This window comes from Octodon degus, unplaced genomic scaffold (genome assembly GCF_000260255.1).
Source record: "Octodon degus isolate 3935 unplaced genomic scaffold, OctDeg1.0 scaffold00008, whole genome shotgun sequence".
Classification (NCBI taxonomy): Eukaryota; Metazoa; Chordata; class Mammalia; order Rodentia; family Octodontidae; genus Octodon; species Octodon degus.
The window spans coordinates 11,025,336-11,038,908 of NW_004524584.1; the positions used below are offsets into that span (position 1 = coordinate 11,025,336).

The 13,573-nt window shown below is 34.8% G+C and overlaps 1 protein-coding gene across 2 annotated transcripts in view; it reads right to left on the reverse strand.

Annotated features, from left to right (window-relative positions):
• Atp2c1 (ATPase secretory pathway Ca2+ transporting 1) overlaps positions 1 to 13,573 on the reverse strand; it is a 147,130-nt gene that overhangs the window by 57,809 nt on the left and 75,748 nt on the right. For both annotated transcript variants that reach the window (XM_004625023.2, XM_023705261.1), the window contains 4 exons: positions 12,831 to 12,939; positions 4,741 to 4,896; positions 3,734 to 3,802; positions 3,028 to 3,103 (listed from right to left, as the gene is read on the reverse strand). In XM_004625023.2, the coding sequence (XP_004625080.1) occupies positions 3,028 to 3,103; positions 3,734 to 3,802; positions 4,741 to 4,896; positions 12,831 to 12,939 (410 nt within the window). The remainder of the gene's footprint in view (positions 1 to 3,027; positions 3,104 to 3,733; positions 3,803 to 4,740; positions 4,897 to 12,830; positions 12,940 to 13,573) is intronic.

Here is a 13,573-nt window from a genome sequence, read left to right on the forward strand (position 1 = left end):
TTTTATGGTATTTAAATTTTAAGCCAGGTGCTACATATGCCTGTCATCCCAACTACTCAGGAGGCTGAGACACATGGATCACAAGTTCAAACCAGGAGTGGTGACACACACCTGCAAACCTAGCACTAGGAAGATTGAGGCAGGACTGCTGTGAGTTCAAGGTCAGCCTCAACTAAGCCTCAAGACCCTGCCCCAAAAATCAAACAAACAAAGAAAAGCTCAAGTCCAACCTGGGTGACCTAATGAGATGTTATCTTAAAAAAGTAAAAAACACTGAGGTAGAGCACTTGCCCAGCAAGTGTGAGGCTGAGGGCTCAATTCCTAGCACCACCAGGTAGGCAGGCAGGAAGATAGCACAAAACATAAACTATACTTCTTGCTTTAAAATTTGATCTTCGTAAAAGAAGGGGAAAAAGGCTACAAGTCCAACTTTGAGAAAAAAAAGAAAACACAGATTTATCAGAGGTTGCACAAAGCAACCTCAAGATTATATTCTAGATCAATGTGAATATTTAAAAAGCTTTTTTCTACCTTGTGTAATCCAGATAGTGAGTCTCTAAAATTCTACCCTAAATGCTATCCTGATAAAAATAAATTTGACCATAAATTATATGAGGGGTCAGCAAGCTCGAATCTGTAGCCCTCCTGTGTATTTCTATAAATAAAGTTTCTTGGAAGACAGACACATCCAGTTGTTTCCTCCTGTCTGTAGTTATTGTCATACTGAAGGAAAACTCAGCATTTCCAACAAAAACTATAAATTACACACCTAGAATAATCACTATTGAGTTCTTCACAAAAAAAAATTTGCTAAGTCCCAATCTAGATCTTGACCTTTATCCTATTCCACAGGTTTCTCTGACAAGTAAAATTATACCCAATATATTATACTATAGTAAAAACAGATAACCCTAAACTTGAAACACATTTGTCATTAAATTTGAGATGTTTTATAGTACTGTGCTAACATAAACTAGAAAGATTTAATTGACTAGGATGCCCTTCAATTTACTAAATTCAATATAAAATTTCTATAAATACCAACGATCATTAAAGGAGCTAAGAGAATATATACATCAGTTAAGAGCAACTTGCTATGTTATGTTCCTAATGACAACAGTCACCATAAATAAGGAATTGATACTTAAGATCTCACTAACATTATCCAAAAGAATTATTGCTTTAAAAATGGATTAATGACTATCAAACACTAAAATAACTAGATTAATTAAAATAACATGATGGGAAAATAACAAAATAAAGCTTCTAAAATTAATTTGTTTCACAAATGACAAAGATGTCATTATAGGTAATAAAGAATATATTATAAAACTACCAGTACTAGGATAATTAACTTGTGAGTAAAACTCAGTGGGGCATGATGGCATACACTTGTAATCCCAGCGTTCAGGAGGCTGAGCCAGAATGACTGCCATGAGTTCAAGGCCAACCTGGACGACATAAGGTAGTTCTAGGCCAGCCTGAACTATACAGTGGGACTCTCACAAAAAGAAAGAAGGAAGGAAGGAAGGAAAGAAGGGAGGGAAGAAAGGAGGGAGGGAGAGAAAGGAAAGAGACAGAGAGAAAAAAAAAAACACCCCACAAATGTTAGAGCTTTTCCTCTAGCTGTATAGTTAAAAAAAAAAAAAAAAAAAAATTAAAACTGATCACCAAAAATTTAAACTGTATGATAGGTAGGTTGGAGGTATAGCCCAGTGGTAGAGCATATGCACATTTCTAGGTTTAAGAAAAGAGAAAGTGAAAAAGAGGGAAAGAGAAAGTTTAGATAAGAGATTCCCACGAGTTTGAGGCTAGCCTAGGCTACCTAGTGTGTTCAAGGCCAACCCAGGACTTCAGAGCAAGACCCTGTTTCAAAAAAAGAGAGGGAAAGAGAAAGTATGGACTCTACTAGAATAATATTTAATGTTCTTATAAACACATAATATTTAACGTTCTTATAAACACAGTTGGGAAAGTCCTTATCAGCAGAACAATGACAGAGATCTTAATTGCACAGATATCAGAAAAATGTGCTAAAGGAACCTCACAATTCAGGAAACAGGGAGGTAGATTTTGTGGAGATATCGGATGAAAGGAAAGAGGAAGATGGGATGTGGAGAGGGGGAAGGAAAGTAAAAATGATTAAGATACAACATGTGTATGTACCAATTCCAATGATGATTATGTGTCACAAACATGTATCAATGTTTTAAAATCACAGAAAACTGAACGTTTCAAAAACATGTACCCCCCCTCCTACCAAGTTTATTATCTGTCCCTCGAAGACAAAATTAAAATAGGGAGAAAAATAGTCATAACTTCAGCAGCTCAAGGATTAAATTCTATTTATATATATAGCTGCTACCATCTGACTTAAGTGATCAAAAAAGATGAAATAAATTGCAGGCAATTCAAAACTAAAAGCAGCCATATATATCAAAAAGTACTCAATTTCTTTCACATTGAACTGTGAAACAATGACAAGTCAGTTTTCATCTGTGATGTTAATGGCAACACTCATAGTTGGCAAAACATTTAAAAATGACATAGATATCCTTTGCTACAACACTACTACTTATAAAAATTTATCCTCAAGAAATAAGCAATGTTTACTGTAACACATCTATATTATGGGATAATTACTGAGTAAAATTTTTCAAAAAATGTACAGAAATGTCTTAAAAAGTGTCTGATTATAGATTTACAAAATGAAATATATAATCTTTAAATTAGTTTTTGGTGAGCAACTAATGTTTATGATGAAATGTATGAAACATAATTAGTAACAAAACATAATCACATTTTGAGAAGATTAGACAACTACTCAAAATATTCAGAGAAATGCTATCTAATTATAGGATTTACAGAGCTCTATTTTGTTTCTTTGTAGAAAAAAATTGGCTTTATAATTTTTTAAAAAAACTATTAAACTTAAAGAAAAGCAAATAGAATACAATACTATCCTTCACACTCAAAAACTAAAACCCATGTAGAAATATAATATACACATACTCACTCTTCTCTTACCTATTATACCAAAGGAGTAAAAGGAAAGCTGTTTTCCTAAGAGGTCCATACTCTTCTGCAGAGGGGTTTTCGGTGCCTAGGCAAATTGGAGAAGAGTATCACCATAATTACCTAGCTGAATATGCTGTATCACGCACTCAGGACTCTGATGAAGGGCTTGATCCATGTAGTCTTAAATCACACACACAACTCTTAATAAAAGAACCTATCTTTAGTACTCTTAATGAAAATCATCTACATTATTTCATTTACGAAACTCCCCATCCCCTCACTTAAAATTATGTAGTCAAAACTTTCAGTACAAGATTTGTTCTGAAGCAAAAACACCAATAGGAGGTTAAGGGTGTGGCTCAGTGAGAAAGTTCATGCTGAATGCATGGGAAGCCCCAACACACACACACACACACACACACACACACACACACACATGCACACAATTCTTAAATGAGTAAGCTCTGTAAAAAGGTGGCCATAATCTCATCCTACTATAAGTAATGAGTAAAGATCAACATTTTTTTGGAATTCTAACAACTTAGGTCCCTATCATCATAGGTTTTCTAGCACATATTTAAGAAGTGACAACAGAGATACTCTCAATAGAATACTGCTTTCAATAGTATATACAAGAATTCAATAATATTTTTTTTCTACTCGTGTGTTTCAAATGCGAAAAAAAAAAAACAAAACTAACATATGAAGTACTCACTTCTTCTGCTTGCATCATTTTAAAAACCTCCCCAAATTCCGAATTTTCTCCTGTTCCAATGACAATACCCTAAAGGCATAAATAAGAGAATCATATACACATGGACTCACTTTGTTCAACCAGAAAAATAAACAAAACCCCATTAATTCCCTACAGAATCTTACCTACAGACCTGACATACATATCCAAGGTTTCCTTAGTAAGTTTATTTTTGGTAACTAAATTAGTATTTATACTTTAAAATATTAATCTTGGAAATAAACACCTTATCCAACTTATTACTGACTCAACTTAGTTAGCATAGGTATATAGCTACTTTCTCTTAGTTCAATGAGAAGAAAGTTTTGAACTAATAGTGCTTATACAGATATCACGTATGCATCTTGTACTATAAATAACTACAAAGACAACAATATACAATGTATTAATTATTGTACTAACCTGTTTTGAAATTGTCTCATTGCTACTTCTCAATAAAATTAAAAACAGAAAAAACTCTTATTACTGACTCAACTCTGAGGTCCATTTTTGGCTTGCATCAATATTTCTGAAATTCAAACATTTCTTACAGTAAAACTAACATTTAACGTAGCTTCTTCTTCCTGCTCCTGTACTGCTGAATGGTGCCTTACTAGTGAAGCAGTAGAAATCTCACGCAAAATGAAATCAAATATTAGGTAAACAGTGTGCAGTCAGTATATCATAGCCAGTACCATATCAATTAAAGTTTATTAGCTAGCAATGAAGTGTGTTTCTACCTTTATTTTTTTGTTTATTTCTATCCTTAAAAAGGACCATCTATTATCCAATAAATGGCAGAACTGTGTATTTCACGTGTTTGTATTTCAAGGACAAAACTTCTCCCTAATTTCAAGCTGCCTGGGGTTAAGTTCAATTTTTTTTGTCATACATAGTATTTTGGTGTAACAATAAAACACATAGAAGTCAAAAATTTGAAACACCAATTACAAACAAATAAACTGTTTTTTCCAAAAGAAGAAAATTACCTTTGCTTTGCCGCATCTGACCAGTGTTCCCATGAAGGCAATGTTACTTCTTGAGGCAAGATCACCATTAGTTGCAGCTGGCTGAGGAGCTGTCACTTTAGCACAAGGCGTTGTCTCACCTGTCAAGCTAGACTCATCAATGGAAAGATCCACAGCCTTTGGAAACATAAAGCGGTACATAAATTCAAGTTGGTACTAGTTAACATACTTCTCACTTCTTCAAATATTTCTGTCCTGATTAGTTACATCTTACATGACTCAAAGACGAAAAACCAGCACCTTCATAGTCCTATTTTTAAACCGAGGTCAACAAAATCTAAGACATACAGAAAATGCTGTACCTTAAGACAAAGCAAGCTTAAAGTTCAAATTATAATAGTGAAATGACATTAGCTGATCATTATCTAAAGAAAACCCAACCTTCATTACAAACATTATTTCTTAGTTTCGTCATGCCCAGAAAGTTTAGGAAATAAATGAAATACAACAGTAAAGAATTTAAAAGGTAGTAAGAAAGATATTCATCATTTGGGCTCAATTTTCATAAATTTTTGCTATATATCTAAACATTCACACTGCAAATTAAAGTTCGCAAAAATAAAATGTTTCCTTTAGATTATGATTACCATAGTCTATCTTTTGACTGTGACAAGATACAACTCTGAAAATCTCACTTTTTTTTTAAATACTAGAGACTGAAAGGCCTTTGCACTGAGCTATATCCCCAGCCCATTCATTCATTCTTTCATTCATTCACTCATTTTTTTCACAAAGGGTCTCACTAAGGCACTAGGGTATCCAGGTTAGGCTCAAACTTGGCATCCTCCTGCCTCAGATTTTCAGTGCTGGGATGATAGCCACATGACACCACTGGACCCAGGAAGGCTCTCTTTCTAGGTGAAATACTGACAAAACCAAACACACACACACACACACACACACACACACACACACAATGGGAAGCCCCAACACACACACACACACACACCATTTTGTATGTAGAAAATGCTACAGATGTTTGGCTTTGCTTCTATAAAAATGGCCAGAACAGTATTTCCTAAAAATGTTCACAGGCATTATGTGCAATGTAGTACATGATTAACATACATATATGAGCCAGTGAACATTCTGAAGTTTCACACTTAACTGTTACTGCAACGCTTCTCAAAACCTGCTAAATAACAGTGTGACTCCTCTGAAGAGGAATGCAAACAGCAGGAGTTCTCAAAGTTATGTCCCATCAAGAGCAGGAGAATGAGTACCACACCCACTACCTGAGCACTTGGTAAGGCAATCCTAATCCAAGTATGGGGAAAGTAAACCTGATTAGTTACAACTTATATTACTGTGCAAGCCCTCCAGGTGTTCCTGATGCATCAAGTTAGAGAATCAATAGAATCAACTGTTTATCAAACTTGTTAGGTCCACTCTATTCTAGAAGCTCTTATTTAAGGGTAGTCTTAAGAACATTCAAAGGTCAGTGGCAATCCATGATTTCAAGCACTTGGTAGGCAAATTCACTCACCCAACAAAATACCTAGGTGCTGGGCTAAATCCTGGACATAAGGATATAAGGAAAGAAACCTGAAACAGTAAAAGTACTGTATAGTCTCACTATAAGCAAACAAGCATCTTTTCTTATTAGGGATTGCTAATACTCTAAATTTGACATTTTGTTTTTTCTTTCATTTTTTTTTGGGGGGAAGAGGTATGGAGGAGCAGGAGGGAGGCAGCTGCTGGCTCAGCCCTGACACTGACAAAACAAAACGCTAATGAATCATATCTCATTTTTTTGTCTTCTGAGGTGCCAGGCAACAAATGCAGGGCCTCATGTATGGCAGGTAAGCACTGTACCACTGAGGTACAACCCTAGCCTAGTCACATCTTACAGAATTCATTTCTTTGTGAGCATAAACACTTTAAGTCTTACATCAGATTATAGTATAAAAATGGGTTCACAGATTCTCCTTCCCCATCTCAGTAATAAAACAGCTTTAATTTAATCAATTCAATCATTTAATCACCTTGCATGTGTTTATTAATATGTACAATGGGTCATTCATTATTATTAACGCATTTTTTAATGTGTACACTGCATCATATACACTAGAAGCATCAGTGGTAAACAAATCTATTCACAGCTATTAGTCTAACGGAAAATGATCCTAAAATTAGATAAATGTGTAATATACACACACTAGGTAAAAGGAAAACAAGTGCAGTCAAACAGAAGTACATCTTAGATAGAAGACAACATTCTTCAAAATTATGTGACCCTTCTGTAGAGCCCTGACAGAGCTTAGAACTCCAAGGCTGAGCCACGATCAGGGAAAGCCACCCGCAGCAAAAGGCACAAGACCTCAAGGTCAGGAGCCTGGCTCCACATTCCTATCTTAGGTAAATATGTAACCCTGCAAAGATAATCAAGAGTCTATTTATTCAGCATGAAAATCAAAGACAAAATTATTAGCATAAAAGTTTAGGTAAAATGACAATCTGATGCAATTTAGCAGCAAACTGGGCTTAAAAAAATGGTTTCTTAAAACATGGATCAATAGGCTTTAAAAGCTTATACAAATACAGGTCAAATTATTTTGAGTTCATTATCTCAAATCAACTTCAGATAGCAAAATACCTACCATGTTCTAAGGTAATAAACTAACAAAGGAACGTATTTATTTAGCTTTTCTTCCCAAATTAACTTTAGAACTGCATAATTTTTTCTATTAACAAATTACCAAGAAAAAAACTTGTAAGATAGGCTTTTCTTCAAAATTGAGCTAACATGTCACTCAACCACACACACTGCCAAATACCCGCATTAAATTCTCCTAACAACTCCTTGAGGCAAGGACTATTATTTTCACACTTTTCAGACAGATTAACTCACCCAATACATGTACATAGAAAGCTTTGGAGATGAAATCCCATTGATGACAAATGTTAACCCCAGATTCATCTTAATTAATTATTCAAAGGATAAATTAGTAAATTTTTTCTCCCCAATTTTATAATTGCTTAGAAGCAAACATATTTAAGGAAATACGTTTTAAAAATGCTTTTCTGAATAGCAGGTCGACATAAGATTCACTTTATTTAGCAAACTCCTCTTCAATGCTTGTTAAATAGCAAAACTGCATGTAATTTTCTAATCTCAACTAGCAAAGAGACCTACTAGCATTTAAAAGCAAACAAATACTCATTTGCTAAGAGATATAGCTTTCTCTTACAAAAGTAAAATTTGTATTTTTACCCTTAGGATTTATTTAGCTTAAATATTATCAGCCTTAAGCACTGATAAGTACTAACATTACGTGATTGTCTAAAATAATTTGAGTATCTTAAAAAGAGAGCAAGGGCCCAGGAGATGGCTCAGTAGAATAAGCGCTTGTCTGGCAAGCGCAAGAGCCTGACTTCAATCCCCAGTACCACTAAAAAAAAAAAAAAAGAGAGAAAGCACGCGCAAAAGTTTGGTTTTCTTTGGCCCTATCATCTAAGTCATAAGTGGTCTACCTCTTCAGTTTCAGCATTACTCGAAAAAGTCATTTAAAAGAATAATCATTTTCAGTTCAATTGAATGTTTCAACAGAGAAGAGGCAGATCATTTTACCACAAGAGCAATCAGCCAAGACTGTAAAGAGATGAGGTGATATGACAGAAAGGGGGTTGGGGCCCTCTTTATATGCATATAATTATAAATTCACAACTAAAACAAATTTTGAAGAAATTATTATAAATGATGAAATTTGGCAATGTCATACAGTTGCTCAAACTGCAAAGATCTCGACTATCCAGTGAATAAGAACATTTTCTAAGTTATGTTTTAACAGTGAAGGCATTTTGGGAAAAGTAGGAAGAAGGTGGTCATTTCTAACAAGACTGCTATTTAGGCAAGACTACTACACATTAACATTCACAATTTATCTGAGAAGAAAGATACTAGAATCATTTATCCATTCCATTCATGACAGCAAGACACAATAAAATGAATCAAAGACTCAACCACACCCATGCATCTTATACACAAATTTAAACAATGACCCTTCAAAAGAAGTATTTATGAGTAGGAAAATGGATTGTCACTTTCATTCTTTCCTGAGCACTGTGGTAGACCTGTGAATAAGATACAAAAACAGCCCAAAACTCAGAACAAAAAAAAAAAAAGAATAGCTCTACAAGATACCACTAAAGCAATCACTCTCTGAATTAAAATCAAGTCAGAACTGGATTTTTCCCGCTGTACTTACTTGCAGCTTGCACAAGCATAAAATCTCTTATGCTGCTTTCATAAAGTAAGACCGCTCTGCTTATCCAGGTGAAGAAAGTAATTAAAAATTCTTTAGGAGTTTTAACTTATTAACACTCAAAGCCAAGTCAACCAAGCATTACCAAATTATTGACAAGGATATATGAAATTGATTTTATAACCTGCTAAATGGAATGCTGACTTTCTGACTAAAACACAAAGATTCAACTTGATCAAGTTACCAAAAATTTAAAGGCCAGTATTTAGTTTAAAAGGATTTCTAGGCTATTTCACTAGTACTATTCCACCAAATTGCAAAGGTTGACTTTTGCAACAGTCTTTCCTGTGAAGACATGAGAAAAAGCCTCTGCAGAGGAAACACCACTTCAGTCTCACTGTTCCTCAGGATGCATTATCTTGGAATTCTACTCATTCAATGAAGAAACAAAAGTTCTTCTCAACATGTTCAACTTGATAGCATTCCTCAGTTCACACTTTTTTGAAGCACTGTGCTCAATATCTTCCAACCAATTTAAAATCTCCACTTTCCTAAGATGTTTGTATACTGACATTTTTTGCAAATCTGTAAGTAACCTAGATGATTCAGAAACTTTTAAAAGCTAAACTTTTATAATAAATCACAAAAAGGTAGTAAATACTACTAATCCATTTATCAAACTTACCTATTGTCTTGGGCAAAGTCTCACTGCTGAGACAGAAAACCTGACATCCAAAGTTAAGGAAGGAAAGGTTTTATTTAGCTCACAATTTGTGGAGGTTTTAGTCCATAACCAGATGGCTCCATAGCAAGGTGGCATGGCAGAGGGGTAATAATTCAAGGCAGCAAAAGACAACAAAAGCAACAAACAGACAATAGATTTAATAGAAAAAGACTAAGTTCATTGTCTTAAATATGCTCAAAGAACTGAGGAAAACCAACAAAGTAATTGTTGAACAAATAGAGAATACTGACAGAAAAATTATGAAAAGGAAAACAATTAAAAATATTGAGCTATAAAGTATAATAACAAATGAAAAATTCCGGTACATAAGATGGCACCACCTATTGTTATAATTTGTGTCTAGTTGTCCCCCCAAAGTCGCATGCAGTCATAGAGGCAGCTTCTAGAGTTTGTGATTAATTCATGATCCAATGCAGGGACTCTGGGTGTGAGTGCTACACCCACCCTGGAGCACATAATCTGCATACAGTGTAAGAAAGGGAGAGAGGCTTGCTAGCTGAGCAGCCCAGCCACTGCTCCTCCCTTTGCTCTCTGCTGTTTTCCACCCCCATGAACTGCTGCCCTCTGCCATGTGCCACTCTGCCTTGCCAAGTACACACTGAAACCTAGGACTAAGGAAAATTCACCAGAGGGGTAATGACAGAAAAATATCAGCAACCTAGAAGACAGAACAACTGAAATTCACCAGCCTAAACACATAAAGAAAAAGAAAATTGGAAAATTAATAATGTAGTGAACCCATGAGGCACTACCTAATATAACAACACACACACATTACAGCAGTCCTACAAAGAAAAACAAAAAAGGAACAGAGAGAATATCTGAAAACATAAAGGCTGAATGCTTTCCAAATTCAATGGAAGACATGAACCCATATAACCAAGAAGTTCAATAAACTCCAAATAGAACAAACAAGACATTACACTGATACACAAAATCAAATGCTGAAAAACAATGACTCCTAAAAACAGAAAAAAAACAAAAAACCTGTCATCACATACAGGGAAATTTAGATAGATTTATAGCCTATTTCTTACCAAAGGCCATGGAGAATACAAGCAACAGAATGACAGTAAAAGCACTCAAAAAATTCTCAAAAAAGAGTTGTGTATCTGGCAACCACTCTGCTCAAAAAGAATTTTATCTGTGGTATGTGAAATTTCCTAGATAAATACAAGCTCAGGAAATTCATCACTAACAAGATTGGGCTTATAAGAAAAGCTAAAAGAAGAGTCTTTTACGTCAAAATAAGAGGAGAACAAACAAAAATTCATTCAAAGCCAAATAGAGAAATAAAGAATTCCAATAAAGGTAGTTATGTAGCAAACATAAAGTGAGGAATTCTATATTTTGATTTCTATGTAAAAAAGTACATGTATAAAATACTTGTAAGTCTATATAACAGGGACATAATGTATAAAAATGTCATTTTTGACAGTAATATAGTGGTACCTCGGTTCATGAACTTAATTCTTTCCATGTTTCTGGTCAAAAACCCATTTGGATGAAAACAGAATCAAATTTTCCCACACGGTCAACACTGAACCACTGTGCTGCTGAGCTGTACTGCTGGTCCCCCTGAGCCTAACCACTGAATTTGATTCAGCACCTGTCCAATTCAGTTTGCAACCAGAAGGATGGAAAGAACTAAGTTTGTCAACAAAGGTTCAACTATATAGTCAGAAAAGTATTAGTTTATATTAGAAGTTTTTGTATTTTACAAAAGTTAGTAGAAATTGAAACAAGTATATAAGTACAGTATGCTAATTATAATATTCATGGTAATAACTATGAAAACAACTTTATAAAGGAAAAGGAATTGAGGAATAAAAAATACATTTAAAATGGAAATCAACTGAACAAAAACAAAAAGAGGACAGATTGGAGGAACTGGGGAACGTAAAACATACAGTAGTTCCCACTATTTCAGAAAGATAAGTTTTGAATTGTATACTAGTCTAAGTAGCTCTAAAAAAGCCTGCTCCATTTATCCTCACCTTACCTTAGATGAAAATCATTCCTGAATACACTTAAAACCACTAATGTATACTTCAAATGTGTATATGGTGTGACATGAGTTACACACCAATAAAGCTGTAATTAATTTTTTAATTAATTAATGTGGTAGATTGATCAGCACTTTTGGCATGAACTGGTTAGGTATCAGAGTCTTAGGCCACATCTTAGAGCTACCATATTAGAACCTAGATGATTCCTACACACTTCAAGAGCTGTAGTACACTGCTATAGGAAAACACTACATTACAAAGAGAAAGCAAAGATGCATACTCCATAGAAACCTACAATATGCAATGTGACACTCCCTTGTGATGCTGGGCAGCAACATTAATCTATGGCTTTCAGTTAGCCACACAGTCATAAGTAAACAATTGGTATAGTACTCTACAGTGTACCATGTCACTAAAATGATGATAGCAGATTCAGTGTGTCAAATGCATTTTTGACTTAGAATATTTTCAACTTGTGAGAGTTTGAGACACACTCGATTGCAAGCAAAGGATCATCTGCACTAAAAAGAGCACACAGATTTGAATACTATCACTTTATTGTTCCTTCTGTCTCTTTCTAGTTCTACTCTTCCATTAGTACCACCAAAGCCATGCTGTCTTCAGACACTCTCTGATCTCAATTAAACTGAGTCTCTCCTGTAAACTTTCATAATGTATTTCTTTAACTATTCTTACTCTACTACTGAACTCTTATTTTACAGTAAATGATTTATGTACACACATCATATGCTCTCAAATCACAAGAACTCTATCAGATCTCCAGTTTCCCATACTGTTCTAACACACAGGTTTCCTAAATCTCTGCTGATTCACTAAATGGATACCTAAATAAACTTTATAAGGGAAACAATTACATTTTAAGGAGCAAAACCCATTAACCTCTGTCAATATTTAAAACAGAATAGCAAATGTTTTGATTCAATCATGTTGGTCCTTAAAACTGTTAATGTTTATTTTTTTCAGCAGCTTTAATTTTTAAAATTTCTATTACTTCATGTTTGCTAGGGTTTATCTTTGCTTGGGTTTATCCCCAAATATTTTCACTCCTCATAAACAGATCCTCAAACTTACCTCAAACAAGCGCAAGTCAGCAGGAACTCTGTCCCCGACAGACAGGCAAACAGTATCTCCAGGAACCAAGTCTCGGGCTAGAGTGTGCTCCAGCTTTCCCTCACGCACACTGCAACAAACAGAAACTACCACAGTGAGAGGAAGCCAAGACGCTGATCTAACACAATTATTTCATGTAGTCCTGACTGAGGAAAACCACCGCATTATTGTTGTTTTGAAAGGAGCTAAGTCAAATATAATCAAGAAAGAGGCCTGAAAAACCGGGATGAGAAAGCAATTGCCTGGAACCTATAAGGCACATGGTTCAATGCCCTGGACTATCCGGAGCAAGAAAAGGATCATCTGTGTGCTCTCATTAATAAAAATGTTCAGAGGCCGGTGAGATAGCTCAGCAGAATAAGTGCTTGCCTGGCAAGCGCAGGGTCCCAAGTTCAATCCCTAGTACCGCAAAATAAATAAATAAATAAATAAATAAATAAATAAGAACAGTGCTCAGCACATGCACATATACAGACATTTACAGAATATAGCTATAGCTCAAGAACATCAAAATTAACCAGGAGTAGTGACACATGAACCCCAGTTCTTAAGAGACAGAGACAGCAGGATTGTGAGTTCCAGGCCAGCAGGAATACGTAATAAAATCCTGTTCAAAAAACTAGAGTGGTTTTATACATATATATAAAAAATTAAATTGATCAGAGCAGGAATTTTTAATGCTAAATTAATAGTATCTTCCCAAT